The sequence below is a fragment of the Coregonus clupeaformis genome, chromosome 26 (genome assembly GCF_020615455.1).
Source record: "Coregonus clupeaformis isolate EN_2021a chromosome 26, ASM2061545v1, whole genome shotgun sequence".
NCBI lineage: Eukaryota > Metazoa > Chordata > Actinopteri > Salmoniformes > Salmonidae > Coregonus > Coregonus clupeaformis.
Genome location: NC_059217.1, coordinates 34463375 through 34486235, shown reverse-complemented (window position 1 = coordinate 34486235; position 22861 = coordinate 34463375). Strand labels below are relative to the sequence as shown.

Here is a 22861-nt window from a genome sequence, read left to right as displayed (position 1 = left end):
CGGCTCATTTGGCTCCCAAACGGCTCTTCGTTCAAAATGCTTAAAAATCGACCTAGTACCAAGAGAAAATAGCAAATCTCCAATTTACAGCCCAAAAGGTAGTCCACCATTATGTCAGATCATGAAATGCACGTTCAAATACAATTTTACCTGGCCAAATTATTAGATGGCCTGCAAAAAATGTCGTTTTTTTTACACACTGAAAATAATCTGCGTGAACCAGAGTGGCACACTCTCCCCACTATTTATTGTTTCTACAGTGAGGATTCAATATCTTTAGATATTTATTTTGTAACTTATCTGCAGAAAAACCCTTTTTGAGCTCAAAAAGCAGTAGTAGCAGTATGCAAATCAGCCAAATTAACGACTCTTTCACCAATGCAATTCGGTTCCCAATGTTCACCAAAAAGAACCGTTCAAAAGGAGCCGTTCGTTCGCGAACGACATATCACTAAACGGTGATACATTTTGAAAACGCAAGACATAAATAAACTGCGTTTTACACCTGCATTTTGAGATGAAAGTAATTCATGCTAGCAGCCAATATCAACTAGGGATATCATGTCACTTCTCTGGAGTCCAGAGCAAGCAGGGATGTAACTCAGTTGGTAGAGCATGGCATTTGCAATGCCAAGGTTGTGGGTTCGATTCCCACGGGGGGGCAGTATGAAAAAATAAAAAAATAATGTATGCACTCACTAACTGTAAGTCGCTCTGGATAAGTGACTAAAATGATAATGCGCATACCTACCTGTAGGTGAAGGAGACTGATGTCTGTAGCCCGTTTCTTCCTCACAAATATCGTAATAAATCTTCATCCCACGATTTTGGAGGCAGTGCGATGTTACAGCTATCTTCAGACAGCCAGTAGCCACCGAAACTAGGACTACTTGAAATTGCTAGCCAGGTAGCCAACCTTTATTGTTCTGGCAAAGATGCGTCCGTGGTAGATCGCTATTAGGATAATATAAACGTAGGCCTATTCTGTTTTAACCAGGAAAAACCGGAGAAAATTAAACAAGTGCTTCCTTGAGACTAATCTGGATATGCGCGCCCGCTTTGCGCGCTACTGTTTATGACTGGTCATTGGTCAACAATCAAGATGGACAATTTTGGGGTTCTTACGCACAGATTAGATTAATTAATTTTTTTATCATTTGGGTGCAATACCGTAGTCCTATGTTTGAAACAAAATCGAATAGGCAAAGATATAAATATAAAATACAAATGGTATGTATATGTAGTCAATTAAAATATGTATTACAAATATGTATTTTTACCTTTCCGTTTCATACTTGCGACCCCTCAGAACCTTCTCCACTTTGAGATCGACTGCGCTAGCTCACCCGACCTGTGTTGATTGACCGTTTGCTGGTCCAATCAGAGGGCCGAGTGTGCGTTTTACTAGCCAATCTGTTGCATGTGCGACGCTGCCTGCAGCTACAGTCACTGGCTGCGTGGAGAGTAGGCTAATCCACTAAGAATCTGTGCTACAAAGTGAGTGACAAAACGTTAGAAAACCTGGCCAGATAACTTCAAGTCATCAGTCTCAAGTCAAAGTCGAGTCCAGAGTCTTGAGGCTCCAAGTGCAAGTCAAGCCTCAAGTTATTTTATTTTCTATCCAGTCCAATCAAGTCATCAAATTTGTGACTGGAGTCCAAGCCATGTGACTTGAGTCCACACCTCTGCCGTAAATGATGGTGCATTGTGGGAAAATTGCTGTATTTCGAATGGTATTGTAATTCCACTCCACAGAATACAGTATCATATAGTCTCTTTGGAGTGCCAAAACCCATTTGACCTTTGGCACATGTGACAAATACATTTGATTTGATTTGGTTTTGTTGTTTCTGGCATATTAACACATTTTGAAGCATGCCTTGTAAGAGGCTATATTTGTTGCACCTGTGAGGGGGAATGCTGTAACAATTTAACTCCTATGTGGTTATAGTGCCCCATCAATTTAAAATGTATAGGGGACAGATTAGATAGTTGAGTATATAGCCAAGTTATCGTTACTCATTGTGTATTTATTCCTTGTGTTACTATTTCTATATTATTTTAAAAATGTGGGCCTGTAAGTAAACATTTCACTGTTAGTCTACACCTGTTGTTTATGAGGCATGATTGGAGTTGCAGCTAGCATTTTGCCATGTCCTTTTGGTCTGTTTTGCCCTGTAGTCACTGCCCGTTTGGAAGCCTTTGTTAAGGCCTCTAGAAGTGCAAGTGATATAAAACACCAAATATTCATTAATATGCTGTAATGTGTAAACACTTTACCTAGCAGCCAACCTACTTGAACCAATCCCTTGTAATTACAGTAAAATACAGTGAAATACAAGCCCCTCCCCACAATGAATTTCATTAATCCATTCCGATTATGGTAGCATTTACTTTTTTACAGTATGATATGCCTCCTGTAGCTCAGTTGGTAGAGCATGGCGCTTGCAACGCCAGGGTTGTGGGTTCGATTCCCACTGGGGGCCAGTATGAAAAATGTATGCACTCACAAACTGTAAATCGCTCCAGAGCTTCTGCTAAATGACTCAAATGTAAAAAAATAATATAGTACATTTTACGGTCTTGTACTGTGTGTCATTACACAGTACTTGCTTTGATACCATCTTTATATTACAGTAGGTGTCCTGAAATATTAAAAACAGAATTTTACTTGCCACAAGCTGCCTGTAAACTACTGTCAAATTCAAGGTAACCTCTTTACAGTGTAACTACTGTCAAAATGATAAATATATAACTATTTCAACAAGAAATTGCATTGTTGATGGTAGCCTCCGTGCAGATATACAAGCACAGCCAGCGCAGGCCCATATTCATGTTAAGGAATTAAAATAATGATTTCTTAATGTGGTAGTAACAAATACTATAGACAGATAAACCAAATAATCCACAACCCCATTCTGTTTGTCATTCAGTTTTAAACTAAAATTGAATGTTTTATGATGCCATGGTAATGAAATCTGCAGAAAAGTGTTTTGAAAACGGAGTAAAATGTATTGTCGAATAAAATAGTCACAGCCAATACCAGTTTATGGTTCCTGACAAAATGAGTAAAGGAAATCTACTGATAAACGTTTTTTGTAAAATCACCCAAAATATCCAAAATATGAAAGTGAAAGGCAGCGGATTCGTCGCGATTCATGACTGGCGCATACAGACCTCCGCGCACATCTGACAAGTAGCTGCGTATCCTAGAGGGCAGGAGTTGTTGCGAGCGAGTCGACTACCCGCTATATAAGCGCATACAAGATGCAGCTCATCAGTCACCTATTTAGTTGCTGGTATTCCTTCTCAAGACTCCGATTTTGCCCCCACACATTAATTAAGAAAGTGTTCGTTTATTTGCAACACTGCTTTTGCCCTTTTGGTTTACGGTTGCTGTTTTTCGAGATGCAAGCTCACTCTTTGATTATCCTTGAACTTTTAATAACTGTGGATTCGTCGCTTTGGTCCAAAATAGGTTATTTAATGCAAAATGCGGATATCAAGATCTGAAGTTCAACCTACTCTAAGAAAAGTAGTCTAAACGTTTCAAATGATGGCTGTTGATCCAGTCATTATTTCAAACTAATGTTTTTTACGCGCGACTCCGAGGAAGAGAGTCCAAATTAAGTTGTGAAAATGAGACATATGGACCTTAAGATCTCAGACCCTTTACATAACCCCCTAGTGCAATATTAATTTTACTCTCTTAATCGCGTGCAATTATTTGGACATGGGACAATGGATACTTTAAGAATTGCAGTAAATGGTGTTTCTTATACCGAGGCAGCAGAGATCTACAAACCACATGCTGATCCGTTCACTGGTCCAATAACAAATCTTGCACCTTGGAATTTCGCAGTTTTGGCTACCTTGATGTTTGTTATAACATCTCTGTCTCTCTTTGAAAATTTCACTGTTATGTTGGCCACATACAAGTTCAAACAGCTGAGACAGCCCTTAAATTATATCATAGTTAATTTATCTCTCGCTGATTTCCTTGTGTCACTCACCGGTGGAACAATAAGTTTTCTAACAAACGCCAAAGGGTATTTTTTCCTTGGAAATTGGGCTTGCGTTTTGGAAGGTTTTGCTGTCACCTATTTCGGTAAGTTCAGCATGGATTGTGGTTATGTATTTGAATAAATTGGCTGCTGGTGTAATGGCACACTTGCTGCAGGTGTCAGTGTTGGAGCTGTTTAGATTCCAAAATGTAGCCAAAAATATATAATTTGAAAGTCAAAGACTGATTGATTGTTTGATTGACTGTTTATTTGTTTGTTTGTTTGATTGGTTTCTTAGACTGTTTTTTAAAGACAGCCCAATAGAAGCCATCAATTTTTTGTAGTGCAGTTCTTTTAAAGCATTTTGTTGCGGTGAAAAATGAACCTAAAACTGATGGTAAAATGACACACAGACAGATATGATCGTGTGATAAAAATTTTTTAAAATGTGAATAAATTATCTAATTTAGGAAACACATACATTGTTGTTCCACAACATAGCCTTATAGGCAACAGTGTCAACAGTGAAAACGGTTTATTTGTTGCTGGGAAAGTAGGCTTAAGTAGGCTACAGTAGCTATGTAGAAATAGTTGTCCCTGGCAAAATCTCATTACATCAGAAGGCAGTAATCTGTATATTATGACAACTTAATCCATTTGTTTTTGAGCTGGTTTGTATGTAAGGCATGCTGAGAGAGGTGCAGCCCCTGGAGAGAGTATGCCACAAACGCAGTAGTGGGTTATTTCCCTGCTGGTCTGAGGGATATGCATCGGCAGTCTAGGTTAGGGAGTATGACATTCAATAAAGGTTTGAGTTTCAAAAGCTTTCAGGGAAGTATTTAGACTTCAGAGAACATGTTGCCCAGTCTCATATGTCTTTGGGGATTAGTGTGTATTAGTTGATCATGATGGAATAGAATCAAGATAGACTATACACAAGTTGCTGTTCTGATCCCACAGGATAAATGGTCATTCCTCATTGAGAAAATCCCCTCTGTTCATTCTTTAGGTCAAAGAAGGTTCCTTAAATGCACACAGCTGTATGTATTGTTAACATAGTTGTATCCAATTTTCTTATAAATCTAAGTGATTGTAGATAACTTTGTAGCATTCTCAGACAATTATTTGAACCAAAAGGCAGTAGGGTAACACTTTACAATAAGTATACCTGTGTAATAACACTGTCATTACATTAGTAACAGCATTGTATTAACATAAAACATGAGCATATTATTAGTATTGCAATGGAGTTGAGCAGTTTTTATGAGTACACAAAAGGAATGGGGGCTGCTCCTTATTTCACGTGGGACCCAAATAGCACTTTTATACTATTCCAGGGATTCCTTAAAGAGGTAGGGTTTCAATTGTCTCCGGAAGGTGGTCAGTGACTCCGCTGTCCTGGCGTTGTGGGGGAGCTTAAGCACAGCTTTTTCACTCCATTAGGAAGCAGCCTAATGTACCTTTACTGCGCCATTAGCCTATTTTAGGTAAGTGTACCTCAATATTTACCTCTTACATGGATTATAGATATCCTGCTAATTACTGTAGCTGTAGCTATACCCTAAGTGCTGTCACATTTGAATTGAGATAACTCAAGAATGTAACTCAAAATCCTAGTGTGGTTGGAATCATAGTGCTCTGCCTTTTCACTGACTGTCACAATGGTATTAGAATATCATATACATTCTTTGAAAAAGGAGCTACCTAGAACCATAAAGTGTTCTTCCGCTGTCCCTGTGGTAGAACTGAACACTTTTTGGTTCCAAGTATAACCTTTTCACCAAAGGATTATTTGAGGGTTCTACCTGGAACAAAAAAGTGCTCTACCTGGAATCAGGAACAGCCGAAGATCATTTTAGGGTTCTAGTTAGCCCCTTTTATGTAGAGTGGATGAGGGTGGATGAGGGGTCTTCTGGGGTGAACCCAGGAGTTTTTTTTATTTTCTCTGTCTCTCTATTTATCTTGTTAGGTGTAGAAAAAAAAAAAAATTTCATTTTCCATTCATTTTTCATACTGATTTGATGTAGCCTCCTTTTTTTGTTTATCCATTTTCTCTTAATGCCTTTCACTGTTATCTTCTATATTTAAAAGTGTTAAAAGGGAGCCCTCAATCCTGTTTATAAACTTGTACATTTGACTCTATGCTCCACAGTAAAACATATTTGAACCAGTATTTAGTTTGGTAAAGTGGGGGTTAAAATAAGCGTGACTGAGTTAGCTGAAGTTGACTAGCTACAGTGAGGGAAAAAAGTATTTGATCCCCTGCTGATTTTGTACGTTTGCCCACTGACAAAGAAATGATCAGTCTATAATTTTAATGGTAGGTTTATTTGAACAGTCAGAGACAGAATAACAACATAAAAATCCAGAAAAACGCATGTCAAAAATGTTATAAATTGATTTGCATTTTAATGAAGGAAATAAGTATTTGACCCCCTCTCAATCAGAAAGATTTCTGGCTCCTAGGTGTCTTTTATACAGGTAACGAGCTGAGATTAGGAGCACACTCTTAAAGGGAGTGCTCCTAATCTCAGCTTGTTACCTGTATAAAAGACACCTGTCCACAGAAGCAATCAATCAATCAGATTCCAAACTCTCCACCATGGCCAAGACCAAAGAGCTCTCCAAGGATGTCAGGGACAATATTGTAAACCTACACAAGGCTGGAATGGGCTACAAGACCATTGCAAAGCAGCTTGGTGAGAAGGAGACAACAGTTGGTGTGATTATTCACAAATGGAAGAAACACAAAATAACTGTCAATCTCCCTCGGCCTGTGGCTCCATGTAAGATCTCACCTCGTGGAGTTGCAATGATCATGAGAACGGTGAGGAATCAGCCCAGAACTACACGGGAGGATCTTGTCAATGATCTCAAGGCAGCTGGGACCATAGTCACCAAGAAAACAATTGGTAACACACTACGCCGTGAAGGACTGAAATCCTGTAGCGCCCGCAAGGTCCCCCTGCTCAAGAAAGCACATATACAGGCCCGTCTGAAGTTTGCCAATGAACATCTGAATGATTCAGAGGAGAACTGGGTGAAAGTGTTGTGGTCAGATGAGACCAAAATCGAGCTCTTTGGCATCAACTTAACTCGCCGTGTTTGGAGGAGGAGGAATGCTGCCTATGACCCCAAGAACACCATCCCCACCGTCAAACATGGAGGTGGAAACATTATGCTTTGGGGGTGTTTTTCTGCTAAGGAGACAGGACAACTTCACCGCATCAAAGGGACGATGGACGGGGCCATGTACCGTCAAATCTTGGGTGAGAACCTCCTTCCCTCAGCCAGGGCATTGAAAATGGGTCGTGGATGGGTATTCCAGCATGACAATGACCCAAAACACACGGCCAAGGCAACAAAGGAGTGGCTCAAGAAGAAGCACATTAAGGTCATGGAGTGGCCTAGCCAGTCTCCAGACCTTAATCCCATAGAAAATCTGTGGAGGGAGCTGAAGGTTTGAGTTGCCAAACGTCAGTCTCGAAACCTTAATGACTTGGAGAAGATCTGCAAAGAGGAGTGGGACAAAATCCCTCCTGAGATGTGTGCAAACCTGGTGGCCAGCTACAAGAAACGTCTGACCTCTGTGATTGCCAACAAGGGTTTTGCCACCAAGTACTAAGTCATGTTTTGCAGAGGGGTCAAATACTTATTTCCCTCATTAAAATGCAAATAAATTTATAACATTTTTGACATGCGTTTTTTCTGGATTTTTTTGTTGTTGTTATTCTGTCTCTCACTGTTCAAATAAACCTACCATTAAAATTATAGACTGATTATGTCTTTGTCAGTGGGCAAACGTGAAAAATCAGCAGGGGATCAAATACTTTTTTCCCTCACTGTAGCTTAGAACGGACAACCAGTCCTTTTACATAGCAACATTACCAAAATAACTAGACAGACTATGCAGTGGGGAAAAAAAGTTTTTAGTCAGCCACCAATTGTGCATGTTCTCCCACTTAAAAAGATGAGAGAGGCCTGTAATATTCATCATAGGTAAACGTCAACTATGACAGACAAATTGAGAAGAAAAAAAATCCAGAAAATCACATTGTAGGATTTTTTATGAATTTATTTGCAAATTATGGTGGAAAATAAGTATTTGGTCACCTACAAACAAGCAAGATTTCTGGCTCTCACAGACCTGTAACTTCTTCTTTAAGAGGCTCCTCTGTCCTCCACTCGTTACCTGTATTAATGGCACCTGTTTGAACTTGTTATCAGTATAAAAGACACCTGTCCACAACCTCAAACAGTCACACTCCAAACTCCACTATGGCCAAGACCAAAGAGCTGTCAAAGGACACCAGAAACAAAATTGTAGACCTGCACGAGGCTGGGAAGACTGAATCTACAATAGGTAAGCAGCTTGGTTTGAAAAAATCAACTGTGGGAGCAATTATTAGGAAATGGAAGACATACAAGACCATTGATAATCTCCCTCGATCTGGGGCTCCACGCAAGATCTCACCCCGTGGGGTCAAAATGATCACAAGAACGGTGAGCAAAACTCCCAGAACCACACGGGGGGACCTAGTGAATGACCTGCAGAGAGCTGGGACCAAAGTAACAAAGCCTACCATCAGTAACACACTACGCCGCCAGGGACTCAAATACTGCAGTGCCAGACGTGTCCCCCTGCTTAAGCCAGTACATGTCCAGGCCCGTCTGAAGTTTGCTAGTGTGCATTTGGATGATCCAGAAGAGGATTGGGAGAATGTCATATGGTCAGATGAATCCAAAATATAACTTTTTGGTAAAAACTCAACTCGTCGTGTTTGGAGGACAAAGAATGCTGAGTTGCATCCAAAGAACACCATACCTACTGTGACGCATGGGGGTGGAAACATCATGCTTTGGGGCTGTTTTTCTGCAAAGGGACCAGGACGACTGATCCGTGTAAAGGAAAGAATGAATGGGGCCATGTATCGTGAGATTTTGAGTGAAAACCTCCTTCCATCAGCAAGGGCATTGAAGATGAAACGTGGCTGGGTCTTTCAGCATGACAATGATCCCAAACACACCACCCGGGCAACGAAGGTGTGGCTTCGTAAGAAGCATTTCAAGGTCCTGGAGTGGCCTAGCCAGTCTCCAGATCTCAACCCCATAGAATATCTTTGGAGTGAGTTGAAAGTCTGTGTTGCCCAGCGACAGCCCCCAAACATCACTGGTCTAGAGGAGATCTGCATGGAGGAATGGGCCAAAATACCAGCAACAGTGTGTGAAAACCTTGTGAAGACTTACAGAAAACGTTTGACCTGTGTCATTGCCAACAAAGGGTATATAACAAAGTATTGAGAAACTTTTGTTATTGACCAAATACTTATTTTCCACCATAATTTGCAAATAAATTCATTACAAATCCTACAATGTGATTTTCTGGATTTTCTTTTCTCATTTTGTCTGTCATAATTGACGTGTACCTATGATGAAAATTACAGGCGTCTCTCATCTTTTTAAGTGGGAGAACTTGCACAATTGGTGGCTGACTAAATACTTTTTTTCCCCACTGTATCTTCTTCTCAAAATAAAGTTTTTAATGAAAATATGTAGTTTATTGTTATTTTAATGTTAGTAATCGTTTTATTAATAGCAATAAGGCACGCAAGTCAGTCCTTTGTAATGAATAACAGGTAAATGGGTTAAGTAGTGATGTGGCTTCTGGGTCTTACATAATGCCCTGTGACTGTGTCTTCTTTCAGGGATTGTGGCTATGTGGTCCCTGGCGGTCCTGTCCTTCGAGCGCTACTTTGTGATCTGCCGGCCTCTAGGGAACGTCCGTCTGAGGGGGAAGCATGCAGCACTGGGCCTGCTGTTCGTCTGGACCTTCTCCTTCATCTGGACTATCCCTCCTGTGTTCGGCTGGTGCAGCTACACTGTCAGCAAGATTGGCACCACCTGCGAGCCCAACTGGTGAGAGGCAACTGAGAGCAGAGAGCACACATCCTATAGTAAACATACAGCAACATAAACCTCTTGTTTGTATCATACATGCACGTAGGTACACACAGGTCATTATTGAATAGCAGTGGCATTTTCTAATTGCAGTGACATTTGGGCATGGCAAAAATGGTTGTATGAACTACAGATAGCCCCTTTAAAGGAGTAGTTAACATTGTCATAAAATGACTGGGCCATGTAGAAAATGGTGGTAATGTCATTCAAATGTTTATGGTCTACTTTCCTCTGTCCTCAGGTACTCCAACAACATTTGGAATCACACCTACATCATCACCTTCTTTGTGACCTGCTTCATAATGCCCTTGGGGGTGATCATCTACTGCTATGGGAAGCTCCTACAGAAGCTGAGGAAGGTCAGTTCCCATGTATAGACTACTGGAACTACTGGGAGAGGATGCAACTGAACCAAAGTAGTCCTTGGCTGACTAGCAAGCACATGCTTGGGCATATGTTTTGTTCTAGGAATTGTTTAGCCATTATGTCCTTGTGTATTCAAGCCTTTCAGGTCAGTTCTTAAAGTCCAGTGTAGCTCAGTTGGTAGAGCATGGCGCTTGCAACGCCAGGGTTGTGGGTTTGATTCCCACGGGGGACCAGTATGAAAATGTATGCACTCAATAACTGTAAGTCGCTCTGGATAAGAGCGTCTGCTAAATAACTAAAATGTTAAAGTCTTTAAATGAACTCAAACAACAGACTTTATAGCTCAATAACCAAAGCTGTTTGTTGCCACGTCAATCCTCAGGTGTCCCGTGGCAGGCTGGGTAACGCCAAGAAACCGGAGCGTCAGGTGAGCCGCATGGTGGTGGTGATGATCGTTGCTTACCTGGTGGGCTGGACACCCTACGCAGCCTTTTCCATCATTGTCACAGCCTGTCCCACCATCTACCTGGACCCGAGACTGGCTGCCGCACCCGCTTTCTTCTCCAAGACGGCTGCAGTCTACAACCCAGTCATCTACGTCTTCATGAACAAACAGGTATCTCACTCTTTTCCTCCTGAACGCATGGCTACTTATGATATTCTCTGGCTTGTTCATTTCATTGGAAGCTAACTCATTATGGATCTGTGATATTGCTGTTATTATTGTTGTCCAAGGGTTTAGACAACCATTCCCAGGTGTACTGGGAATAAGGCCAGGATACAATCAGATCAACAGTAACACGCGTTATCCGTCTGTTAAACACATAGTTTGTGATTGCTTTTGTTTTGGCGGTGTCGGAGGTGTAACTATGTTAGAGCTGTCAAATCCACAAGCGGCTGCTGGCGTTACCGATCGCGGACATGCCATTGGATGCACTGAATTGCATTAGTAGAAATCCCATGCAGCTACATTACAACATTTTAACACTGGAATGTGTTAGATAATCTACACCTCGGTTAGGCTTCTATAAATCCCTATTATTGGTTTAATGATTTTACATTTGAGTGTCATTATTTCTATATAGCATACACTTTCTCGTTCTGAACTTCTAACGCGGGTCGGATTTAAGGACAGGTGTGGTTTCATGACAATTACCACAAGAGCAGCCACTTACCGATTTGACAGCTCTAACGCAATTACACCGCTGACACCGCCTAAACAAAAGCAATGATAAATTATGTGTTTGTCGGCTAACTTGGGTTACTGCTGATCTGATTTAATCCTGGCCTAAATTTCTTATGAATTCTCTAAATTCTGCAATATGAATGGAAATACAATTCGGCCGTTTTCAGGAGAAAACATGCTCACCAGTTCTCTGACAGGTTGTGGCAAGTCTCACTCAACTGACACAGAGCTGAGAGGCATCATCAATCGTTAGTCCTGGGATGAAAGCCTTTGAGGAAAACTCAGCTGACAGTTCTTTTTCAGCTTGTTGTTGTTGGGTGTTAGCTTGTCCTTAAATAATGTATGGTGTATGAATAAATTACATGTGAAATCCAGATTGTAGAACTGTCCATGCTGGATGGCTGCTTTAAAAATGCATCGGTTCCTCGATCCGCAGGCAAGTACCAGTTTGTTTTGCAATTATAAAAAGGTATTCTGCACATTGAGCATGGGAAATGCGCTATACAAATGTATTATTGTTATTATCAGCGGTTCTTGATTTCTCTTGCTCCTCTGCTCATTAAAAGGGAGATTTACAGTGCATTCGGAAAGTATTCAGACCCCTTGACTTTTTCCACATTTTGTTACGTTACAGCCTTATTCCAAAATGGATTTAAAACTAAAAATCCTCATCAATCTACACACAATACCCCATAATGATAAAACAAAAACAGGTTTTTAGAAATGTTGGCAAATGTATTAAAAATAAGAAACTGAAATATAACATTTACATAATTATTCTGACCCTTTACTCAGTACTTTGTTGAAGCACCTGTGCGTACAGCCTTGAGTCTTCTTGGGTATGACGTTACAAGCTTGGCACACCTGTATTTGGGGATTTTCTCCCATTATTTTCTGCAATTCCTCTCAAGCTCTGTCAGGGTGGATGGGGAGCGTCGCTGCACAGCTATTTCCAGGTCTCTCCAGAGATGTTTGATCGGGTTCAAGTCCAGGCTCTGGCTGGGCCACTCAAGGACATTCCGAGACTTGTCCCGAAGCTTCTCCTTCGTTGTCTTGGCTGTGTGCTTAGGGTCGTTGTCCTGTTGGAAGGTGGACCTTCGCCTGAGCACTCTGAAGCAGGTTTTCATCAAGGATCTCTCTGTAATTTGCTCTGTTCATCTTTCCCTCTATCCTGACTAGTCTCACAGTCCCTGTCGCTGAAAAACATCCCCAAAGCATGTTGCTGCCACCACCATGCTTCACTGTAGGGATGGTGCAAGGTTTCCTCCAGACGTTACGCTTGGCATTCAGGTCAAAGAGTTCAATCTTGGTTTCATCAGACCAGATAATCTTTTTTCTCATGGTCTGAGAGTCCTTTAGGCTGTCATGTGCCTTTTACTGAGGAGTGGCTTCCATCTGGCCACTCTACCATAAAGGCCTGATTGGTAGAGTGCTGCAGAGATGGTTGTCCTTCTGGAAGGTTCTCCCATCTCCACAGAGGAACTCTGGAGCTCTGTCAGAGTGACCATCGGGTTCTTGGCCACCTCCCTGACCAAGGCCCTTCTCCCCCGATTGCTCAGTTTGGCTGGGCGGCCAGCTCTAGGAAGAGTCTTGGTGGTTCCAAACTTCTTCTATTTAAGAATGATGGAGGCCACTGTGTTCTTGTGGATCTTCAATGCTGCAGAATATTTTTGGTGCCCTTCTCCAGATCTGTGCCTCAACATAATCCTGTCTAGGAGCTCTACGGACAAGTCATTCGACCTCACGGCTTGGTTTTTGCTCTGACATGCTCTGTCAACTGTGAGACCTTATATAGACAGATGTGTGCCTTTCCAAATCATGTCCAATCAATTGAATTTACCACATGTGGACTCCACTCAAGTTGTAGGAACATCTCAAGGATGATCAATCGAAACATGATGCACCTGTGCTCAATTTCAAGTCTCATAGCAAAGGGTCTGAATATTTATGTATTATGGGGTATTTTGTGTAGATTGATGAGGGGAAAAAACAGTTTAATCAATTTTAGAATAAGGCTGTAACGTAACAAAATGTGGAAAAAGTAAAGGGGTCTGAATACTTTCCGAATGCACTGTAGATTTAGATTTACGCAAAGCCACAATGAATTTGGTCAGTGATAAACATTCAAATACAAAGCCTCATGCGCGTGCTTTCTCGTTCCCATTGTGGTGATACTGATGGTTTCTCGGGACTGATGGCTTCTATGGCGACCAAATAGAGCCAAATAAATAGTATTCTCTCTGATATATGGCCCATTTAGGACATCAAAAATCTTTACATTCAGCACAAAACAGACAGACAGGTGTCAACTTTCACTTCCAGGCTGCATGTATATGCGCAAGTAGCGAGAGGAATGGGAACGAGAAACCTTTCACTTGATTCCAACCAAATAGAATAGAACATTGCGGATAAAGTTTGAAATGACACAATTTCATGTTTACAACATCTAAAGACCTGCATCACTATACTGGGATCTTTGCCGTTTCTAAAAGGTGGTATTTGGGTGTTTTTAAAACATTTATTCATGTTTTCTGCATGCCCTCATACTGCCAAATGAGCCTGCGGTCTATCACTGTGGTGGGGTATGTTTTTTAAAACCAAGTAAAATCACAAAAACAGTGTCTAAAAACTTCAATAGCATGCTATTTACATAAAAATTTAGATTTGGTTTAAAAAAACCTGAACGTAAGTAAATACTTGGTTAACTGTCCTGTATAGTATACTGTATTGGTCAGGGAGATTTTGGTCACCCGGTGGGAGTCTGCATGAATTCTGCCTGTCCATCTGACTGGCTGCTCCACTTTAGATCTGTCCTGTAAATAGGTCACTGTATTTATAAAAGAGCAGGAGATGTGAATAAATGTAAATAAGGACAGCTAGCAGGCAGATCCTGATTTCAACATATCTCAGAGGTAGGACAGTTGTAAAAGTCAACTGACCTCAAGCAATGGGGTGGTCTGTGTGGAAGTTACATAATAGTGTTAGAGAGACTTAGGAGGCTTAGGATGACTTCTATACAGTAAAGCAGATTCATACCATAGACAGGTTCAAAGTATATCATACACAGGTCACAGCAAGGTCAAGGAGGAACATTCTACCATTATCCTTTGATATTTCTTAAAAGAAAGGGCTTTGATCTTACAAGGCCAGTCCCTCAAAATACAAATGAAGAACCACTGTCCCCAAAGATCACAGTTGTCAGGCAGAAGTTGTTGATTAATAATTGAGCAAATTAAGTATTGTCTGTGGCTGTGTAATGTAAATATGGTTGGCATGCCATAGTCTCTCTATTGTGCCAGATGGCATCTTGGGACTGTACTCTGCCCAGTCCCATAGAGGGGCACAGACACATGATTGAAACATTGTGAAGCCTGAAGAGAATGAACATTTGGGAATGACTTGATTGACAGGACTCCTACTTTAGTGCATTATCAAGGAGCATCTCCTTCCCTTCCTCCTCTCTCCTCACTCCTCCATCTCTCTCTCTCTAAGCTGATTGGGATGTGCTTTGTTCAGCCCTGGCTCTGCGGGTTTGGAGGGGTACTTCTGACTGTTGCACAAAGGCCCATGAGCCTTGTTGTGAAGGCTATTAGAGAAAGTTGGCTACAGTGCAATCCCAGCCAGAGACATAAAGATCTTTCTTTGATCCAAGCACAACTTTCACTGCACAGAAGCAGCTACTGCATTGAGAAAGGGATCGTTGCAGAGGTATGCTTGACACAGTACACCCTGCTAGCGTTACATAATGTGTACTCATGTCCTTGGCAAGATGAAAGACAATTTGTTAGGAGAATGCAAGTACATCCTGCTCTGTACCATACTACTACTACTACTACTACTACTACTACTACTACTACTACTACTACTACTACTACTACTACTACTACTACTACTACTACTACTACTACTACTACTACTACTACTAATAATAATAATAATAATATTATTATTATATGCCATTTAGCAGAAGCTTTTAACCAAAACGACAGTTTTACGTATGGGTGGTCCCGAGAATCGAACCCACTATTCTGGCATTGCAAGTGATATGCACTACCAACTGAGCTATACAGGACCACTGTACCACTCACCAAAGCTCTTCTGACACACAATCCTGCTGTCTATGTCCAGTGCACAGAAATATGGGAATTCAAATGTGTCCTCCATTTAGCTGAGAAGTGTGAAAGGTTTATGATGTTTGCCTTCTTCATTTTGGAAAATCATCTAGCCTCCAGAATAGCCTTTTAATGGGACAGAAAAAGTGTTGTTGACGTTATTTTGCTCAAGCCATTCATAATTCCATTAAGGTGACACTTTATGACCTTATACTTGGTATGACACATTCTGTAGCTTAGTGCCATAGTTGCTTTCTTGTTGTCTTTTGGAACATCAAGCGAACACATTTGTCAAACAAACACTTAAATGGATTCTCTGCTAAAGCCTTAAAGATGTCAAGGTCAGTGGACAAAACACTGTGAATCTGAAGTGAAAATCCATTTGAGAATAGGCCGGGATTCAATCCGATCATGGGTTGTAGACAATGCAACTTTTAAAGGCAATCTTCCCACGTTCGGGGAGATTGCTTTCACGGCAAATGCAGTATCCCACTGGGCAAAAATTAGTTGAATCAATGATGTTTCCACGTCATTTCAACTAAAATAATCAATGTGATGACGTTGAATCAACATGGAAAAGTACTCAACATAAGGGCATTTTGTCTTTTTTCACCCAACTTTTAACATAATTCCAATGACATGTTGAATCTTTGTATTTATTTCACATTGAATTCACATCAGCTGAAAACTCAACCAAATCTAAATCAAAACTAGAAATTAAACTGATGTCGGTTCCTAGTGGGATATGTCGTCTCAATCTGAAATTCCCTTTAAAAACAGCATTGTCTACCTGCGATTTAATTGAATCCCGGCCATAGTGTTTATTTTCAGCAGCCTTTGGAAAGTAAAGATGTGAGAAGCATTAGCTTGGACTTGATGTTGAAATGGAAACTTCAATAGTGGCACGGGTCATGCTTGAATTTGCTGGGGGTGATGCATTGAGGGTTTTCCTGGAATCTGCTTTTGGGCCAGAAAAAGCTCACAAAAAGGTCAGTCATGTAAGGTAATGTGGAAACAAGTAATGATTCAGAGCTTTTTATAGTTTTTTCTCCCACCCTTTTAGACAAAATTGGCTTTGAAGCTTGTGTTCTTTTATCAAGGACAGCATTGACAGGCCATTGATGTGTACCCTTCAGCAGTAGGGTTGTGGTCAGTACTCCATCCTATCTGCCTTTTAAACAAATAGCAAAAAACAATGGGATTGTTGCAATATGTGCTGAGCATCTCTTGATAAGTATGATACATATCTCCTACCCGCACAGCCATGTAACTGTCTACCGCTTATCTGCTTCTTTTTAAGAGGAGCTACAGTATCCTGACAGTTCAGATCGCCACTTATTGCCTTGCAGTGTGATATCACCTTATCACCTGGGTCCTGTTCATAAGGCACCAATCAGAAGCATACATGTTAAGAAACAATGAATGTGCTTTTTGAACTTGTCCAAAAATAACATTTATTTAATTTCTGTTTAAAAATGTTTTTCCCCCTTCGTACTGAATGAACACTGCCTTCACTGGCTGTCTGACATTTTCTTTTTGATGGGCTGTTCTAATGCCCTTTGACCTTTGTCCAGTTCAGGAAGTGCCTGATCCAGCTCTTTACCGGCAAGCCTGTGCCAGAGAACATGAACACGACATCGCAGCGACCGGGAATGACGGGGGAGAGCTGCACGGGGGGCGAGATGTCAGCCATTGCTGCCCGCATCCCGGTCTGCGGCAACGCTCAGCCTAAGAATGAGGAGGCGTCCCCCAGCGAGTGCAGTTCCTTCGCCCAGCTGCCGATCCCAGAGAACAAAGTCTGCCCCATGTAGGCCAACAGAAGACTCCCACCTCCAGTCCTCACTGCCTTTCCATCCTCCCCTTCCATTCTTATACAGATGCATCTTCTCTAACCCACCAACTTCTTGTGATATTTGTTAGTTTAAAGATGCCAGGTGTAACCACAAGGGTTCTCTGGTTAACTTCTTATGTATTAGTAAAAATAGAGGGAACTTGTCTGAAACAAGCACAAAAGAGGGACGTAATACTTTAATCTATGGCAAGCAGACAGAATACCCTGCCTGCCTCTCTCTGCTGGCTTTCATCTGAGGCTAAGCAGGGTCAGACCTGGTTGATGTCTGGGTAGGAGACCAGATGCTGTTGGAAGTGGTGTTAGAGGGCATTCTTCCCGCCTCAATACCTTAGGGCTGTAATGGGGACACTGCCATCCAAAGGGTGCCCTTAAAACAAGGTCCTGACTCTCATACAATCATGGCCACCTAATCCTCCCCTGTTAGCCCCCTCCCCACTACAATACAAGATTCTTTCAGCACGAAAACCGCTATTTACATTTACATTTACGTCATTTAGCAGACGCTCTTATCCAGAGCGACTTATTGTTACTTTTTTTTTTTTATACCCCCCCGTGGGAATCGAACCCACAACCCTGGCGTTGCAAACGCCATGCTCTACCAACTGAGCTACATCCCCTGCCGGCCATTCCCTCCCCTACCCTAGACTACGCTGGGCCAATTGTGCGCCGCCCCATGGGTCTCCCGGTCGCGGCCGGCTACGACAGAGCTATTCTTTAAATCATTACTTATCATTATTATGACAAGAACATTAAATGTTTGTTGACAGTGATTCAATATTAGCAATTCAACAAGCTAGAAATCATGGCTGTAAATTGACTATTTGCTTGTCTGATTTCCTCCCACATTACTTGAGTTGTGAGTAATTTTTGTTCTGGTAGGCCTATTGTCATCAGCTACCTAACAGTTTGTTGTATTAGAGGGGGCCGTACACACTCAGCTTGTACAACTGATGTACTCTTTATTGTATCACAAATGTTGTGCCAAATGCGCAGCACATCAGTTGCACAACTTGAGTGTGTACGGGGCCTTTGACTCCACCACCTGCATTATCAAGGTTGTCAGAGCGGGCATGTGTCGAGTCCTACTCTTACCCAGAAAAGCCAGACTCAGTAGATGAGAGCTGGCTACCATCAGAATGCTTTCATCTTTAGCTCTTTTCCCCTTTGAAGCCCCTGTGATGGCAACTGCTGAGAGGGTATTGTTTTTCTATGCTGTTTCTGTACATTTTTCTTTCTCTTCTTGAGCAGATTCTTTGTTTCCATTCAAAGCAAAGACAGTCAATGAGACTTGGTGCAGCTGGCACCCTGCTGGCTCTGCTGGGACACTGAGGGACTGTATATTTATGATGAGTCCACAAACAATCCTTTCTTTCTTCAACACACTGTGACTGTACGTTGTATGTCGAGAAATAATGTATATGGACACTGTGAATGGGTGCCGTGAATCCGAGTAGCTCTGCTCATCATTAGCGTAGATAAATACCATAGCAATGTACACAAAATCATTGTACAATGAGGATCGCATCACAAAGCATGGGTCTACAGTCAGCAATATTGTAGCACAAGATACTATAACACTGTGTTGACTTTAGAACTGGTTACAGTAGATGTAGTAATGAGTTTCAGGTGTATTTGAACTTGTGTTAATTTCTCTTGAACTAAATCTACTCCACAGGACACCGTCTCTTGTTCACCATTCTGTGCTGCACTATCATTGAATAAGATGAACAGTAACGATAATTTGATAATATCCACAATAATATGTGATCATGTCCATTTGACGGGTACAACAGAGACCCTGATCATATTGCATGAGTCAGTCTCCACAAATACATAATGTACAAATTATTCTCGCATTGCCACACTTCATAGTCTTGTTCACTGGGCTATTGGAACGAATGTAACAAAGCCGGAAATGGAAGTTTTGTATAAATAAGGGTCGATACAAGTATTACAACCCGTCTGGTTTCCACAAGGATAGTAAAACCAAAAAAACACACACACACGCAAGCACAAATGCACACACAAACTGTAGGCCTAATACACATTCCACACACAAAAGCAATATGACAATGTTCCGTTTTTGAGGATACATGAGTAGGTAGTAGGGGTGGTAACCTCACCTTGGAGAATACAGGGAGAGGAAAAATGTAAAGAACACACCAGAGATTTGGACAGGAATCACAGACTGTATAGGATACTGATAAGTTGAGGAAGCAGTTCAAATGTGTACAGATAAGTATCATTGTTATTTTGTTTCTCATTTTTGCCCTGACTATCATGCTCCACCAACAGTGTTTGTTGTATTGTACTTACAGTGGCATGTTGAGAATTGTTCTGCTATGGTTTTAGTGTAACTATTTTGTCTTGAGTTACAGGTCATGCATGCTAGATGTTAGAAAAAATAATGTCTGTAGTGGATTAAAATATATTTTTAAAAGCAATTATTGGTTGTGCTTCTGTCTGGGGTTCTGACTCATTATACACAATACCATTGGAGAACAGGGCAAACTCAGCACGCATTAGCATCTGTAAAATGACATAACATAGTACATCCACAGACAATACAAGGAAAACAGTTGATTAATGAGATAATATATTTTTAAAGGAGTTATTCTATTTTCTGGGTTTCTGAATCAATGTGAACAATACCATTGTAAAGCAGGAGAAACACAGAAAGCACATACAACATAGTCCATCCACAGATATTACAAGGAAAACATTAGATAAGATTTCTACCAAGGTCTAGGGTCTTAATCCCGTCTCAATTTTTCATTCTCAGAGAAAAGCAGTTCTAAGGTTTCTATTCTTTCTTATTCCATACACTATCACAATCAATTTTCAATCTTTGTTTGTGCCAATTTATTTCTTCATGGTTGTTGTCTCTGTGAGCCAATCCCATCCCTATTAGCCCAGGTTGCATTGAACCAGCTATTATGGACAGTATGGGATGTCGCAAGGTCCCATTACCTCCTTCATTATGACGATATTGCAGAGCATGTCCCCTACGCCATATTGTATTTATGCTTTAACTTGACACTCTGGACAAATTGCTTTGGATGTAATTGGCCTGTATAGCCATCAAGGACACCTGGGTCACATTAGACCTCGATGAATTAGATTCACTGAAAGGGTAGAGAGAGAGGGGTAGAGAGAGAGATAGAGACAATGAGAGAGAGACAGAGACAGAGAGAGTGAGACAGAGTGAGACTTTCAATCCCTCCTCTCCTCCCCTTCACTCCTGCACCATGTCTCCCTCTCAGCTCTTACCTCTCAGAAGTTTCTGTGGACCAGAGGGGAGGGGAGCCAGACTGCCATGGTCAACATGTCACTTTCAATCTCTGCCAGCGGTTCAACGGGACATGGTCTCTCTCTCACCTCCCCACTGCTGTTCTCCAGAAACACAGCAACGCGTGTGGGATCAAATGGAGTGTAAACTCCCCACAAAAATACTGCAAACAGTATTACTAGTCCTCAGGCCACAGCAACTATTATTGATTTAGAGTGAGAATGAATGCTAGCCATTACTTAGAAGTGATTCATTCAACACAACTGCTTGGACAAATGTTGCTTTCAGAAAGACATTTAACATTAGGACACTTTTCTAGGTCAGATGACAGAAGCTGTGTAGTGGCAGGAGGTGACATACACTGATACAGTAGATCAATAAGTGATGTTAGAGAACAATAACGTCAATACATACTGAGGCATGATTGACCACACCATTACATTAGACACTGATTTGATTCTGTTTCTACTACTATAGTCCCTTACACTTTGTACTGAGACAAATGGGGTTAGCAATAGCTACAACATGATCTAGACAGACAGAGGTGGGTTCGTCAACAATACTGTTGATATCTATGTGTGTTTCTTTTGTCAGCCATGTACATATACGGTCAATGATTCAGCAAAACAAAACACTGTACTCTCATTTAGTCCAAACGCTGACAGGTGCATAGATGGACCGGGTGAATCTCAGTGTGGACATCAGTCATCTTTTGAAAATAACGCTGATCACACAAACACCATGTTGGCTCTACACAGAGAATAGAGAATACGGTTGCCTTCTCCTAATCACGTCCTTTTGAGATTGTCACAGTAGCTAGATTTATATAGGGTAAGCGGAGAAACTTAGCCTAGAACAAACTTGCTAACAAGCTGTTAGCTCAGAACTTGTTGGTCAGAACAGTGTTTGAGTTTTCACTGCGTTAGGTGCTAGCCTGAGAACACCACTGAACCATATTACTAGAGTATTCTCACAAGCTACAAGCCTGTCTGTCCTCTGAGCAGCCTGCTCTTTCGTGCTACAGCTGGCTGTAGCCTACTGTACATAGAGACAGCAAAGAGTCAGGGTGAAAACCTGTTGGTAGGGTGTTGTTGGTTGACACCAAACTGGTGCGTCTGGCTCCTAGCTACAACCATACCCTGTTCAAAGGCACTTTTTTGTTTTGCCCATTCACCCTCTGAATGGCACACATACACAATCCATGTCTCAATTGTCTTAAGGCTTTAAAATCATTATTTAACCTGTCTCCTCCCCTTCATCTAAACTGATTGAAATGGATTTAACAAGTGACATCAATAAGGGATCGTAGCTGTCACCTGGATTCCCCTGGTCAGTCTATGTCATGGAAAGAGCAGGTGTTCTTAATGTTTTGTACACTCAGTGTATGTTTTCTTATTAAATAACAGTTAAATAAAACAGAAATTGTATTATTTGTCATGTTTTTGTTATTTTGAAGTGTTTTTACATGGTGCCAAAGTCAATGGACTGCATTTACCACCACCATTCAAGAATAACCCAGATGCAATGCTCATTTCCTGTCAGTGTTCCTTTACATTTGGGTGGTTGTCATGGTAAAAAAAAATCTGATCAGAGCAACAACAAAAAAAGAACTTAGCGTCCAGACAGAGGTCACATATGGAGGATCGGGTTTGTATCAGGATTCAGATCCACATGTTGAGGTGGTAAAAATATCAGATTCCATGTGTTTTTTTGCTGTTTACACATTAGGGAAAGATCATATAGAAAATAGGATATGAAAATAGGAAATGAGCTTCCTATGTAAATGCAGCGTTTGAGCTGCACCCCAGAGGCCTCATTTATCAGCCATGTGTACATTTCTTACTAAATTCTGGCGTATGTGGAGATTCCAGGATATGCGTGCGCAACAAATGATTGGAATTTATCAAACTGTCGCACGAAACCTATACGCATGTTTTCATTGATAAATCAGAGCCATACTATATTTGTGCGCTCGTGAAAGAGCACTACAACCCCGCCTGGAAAAGGGCAATTCCACAGTAATGAAAATGTGCTGACTCTGATTTTTCACTTTAAAATATATGCCAAACAAAAAACATTGATTTCAAAGTTGAA

At 41.2% G+C, this 22861-nt stretch overlaps 1 protein-coding gene across 1 annotated transcript; it reads left to right on the top strand.

Annotated features, from left to right (window-relative positions):
- Window positions 1-3309: 3309 nt before the first annotated feature.
- On the top strand, window positions 3310-18018 carry LOC121553619 (vertebrate ancient opsin). The gene is made up of 5 exons (XM_041866876.1): window positions 3310-4108; window positions 9710-9920; window positions 10204-10321; window positions 10711-10944; window positions 17201-18018. The coding sequence occupies exons 1-5, from the start codon at window positions 3742-3744 to the stop codon at window positions 17435-17437; spliced, it is 1167 nt and encodes a 388-aa protein (XP_041722810.1). The 5' UTR covers window positions 3310-3741; the 3' UTR covers window positions 17438-18018.
- The last annotated feature ends 4843 nt before the right edge of the window (window positions 18019-22861 follow it).

Coding starts and splice junctions, on each gene's coding strand:
- LOC121553619 (XM_041866876.1), top strand. CDS start 3,742: ATGGATACTTTAAGAATTGCAGTAAATGGTGTTTCTTATACCGAGGCA. Junction 9,921..10,203: donor ACCACCTGCGAGCCCAACTG/GTGAGAGGCAAC, acceptor CTCTGTCCTCAG/GTACTCCAACAACATTTGGA. Junction 10,322..10,710: donor TCCTACAGAAGCTGAGGAAG/GTCAGTTCCCAT, acceptor GTCAATCCTCAG/GTGTCCCGTGGCAGGCTGGG.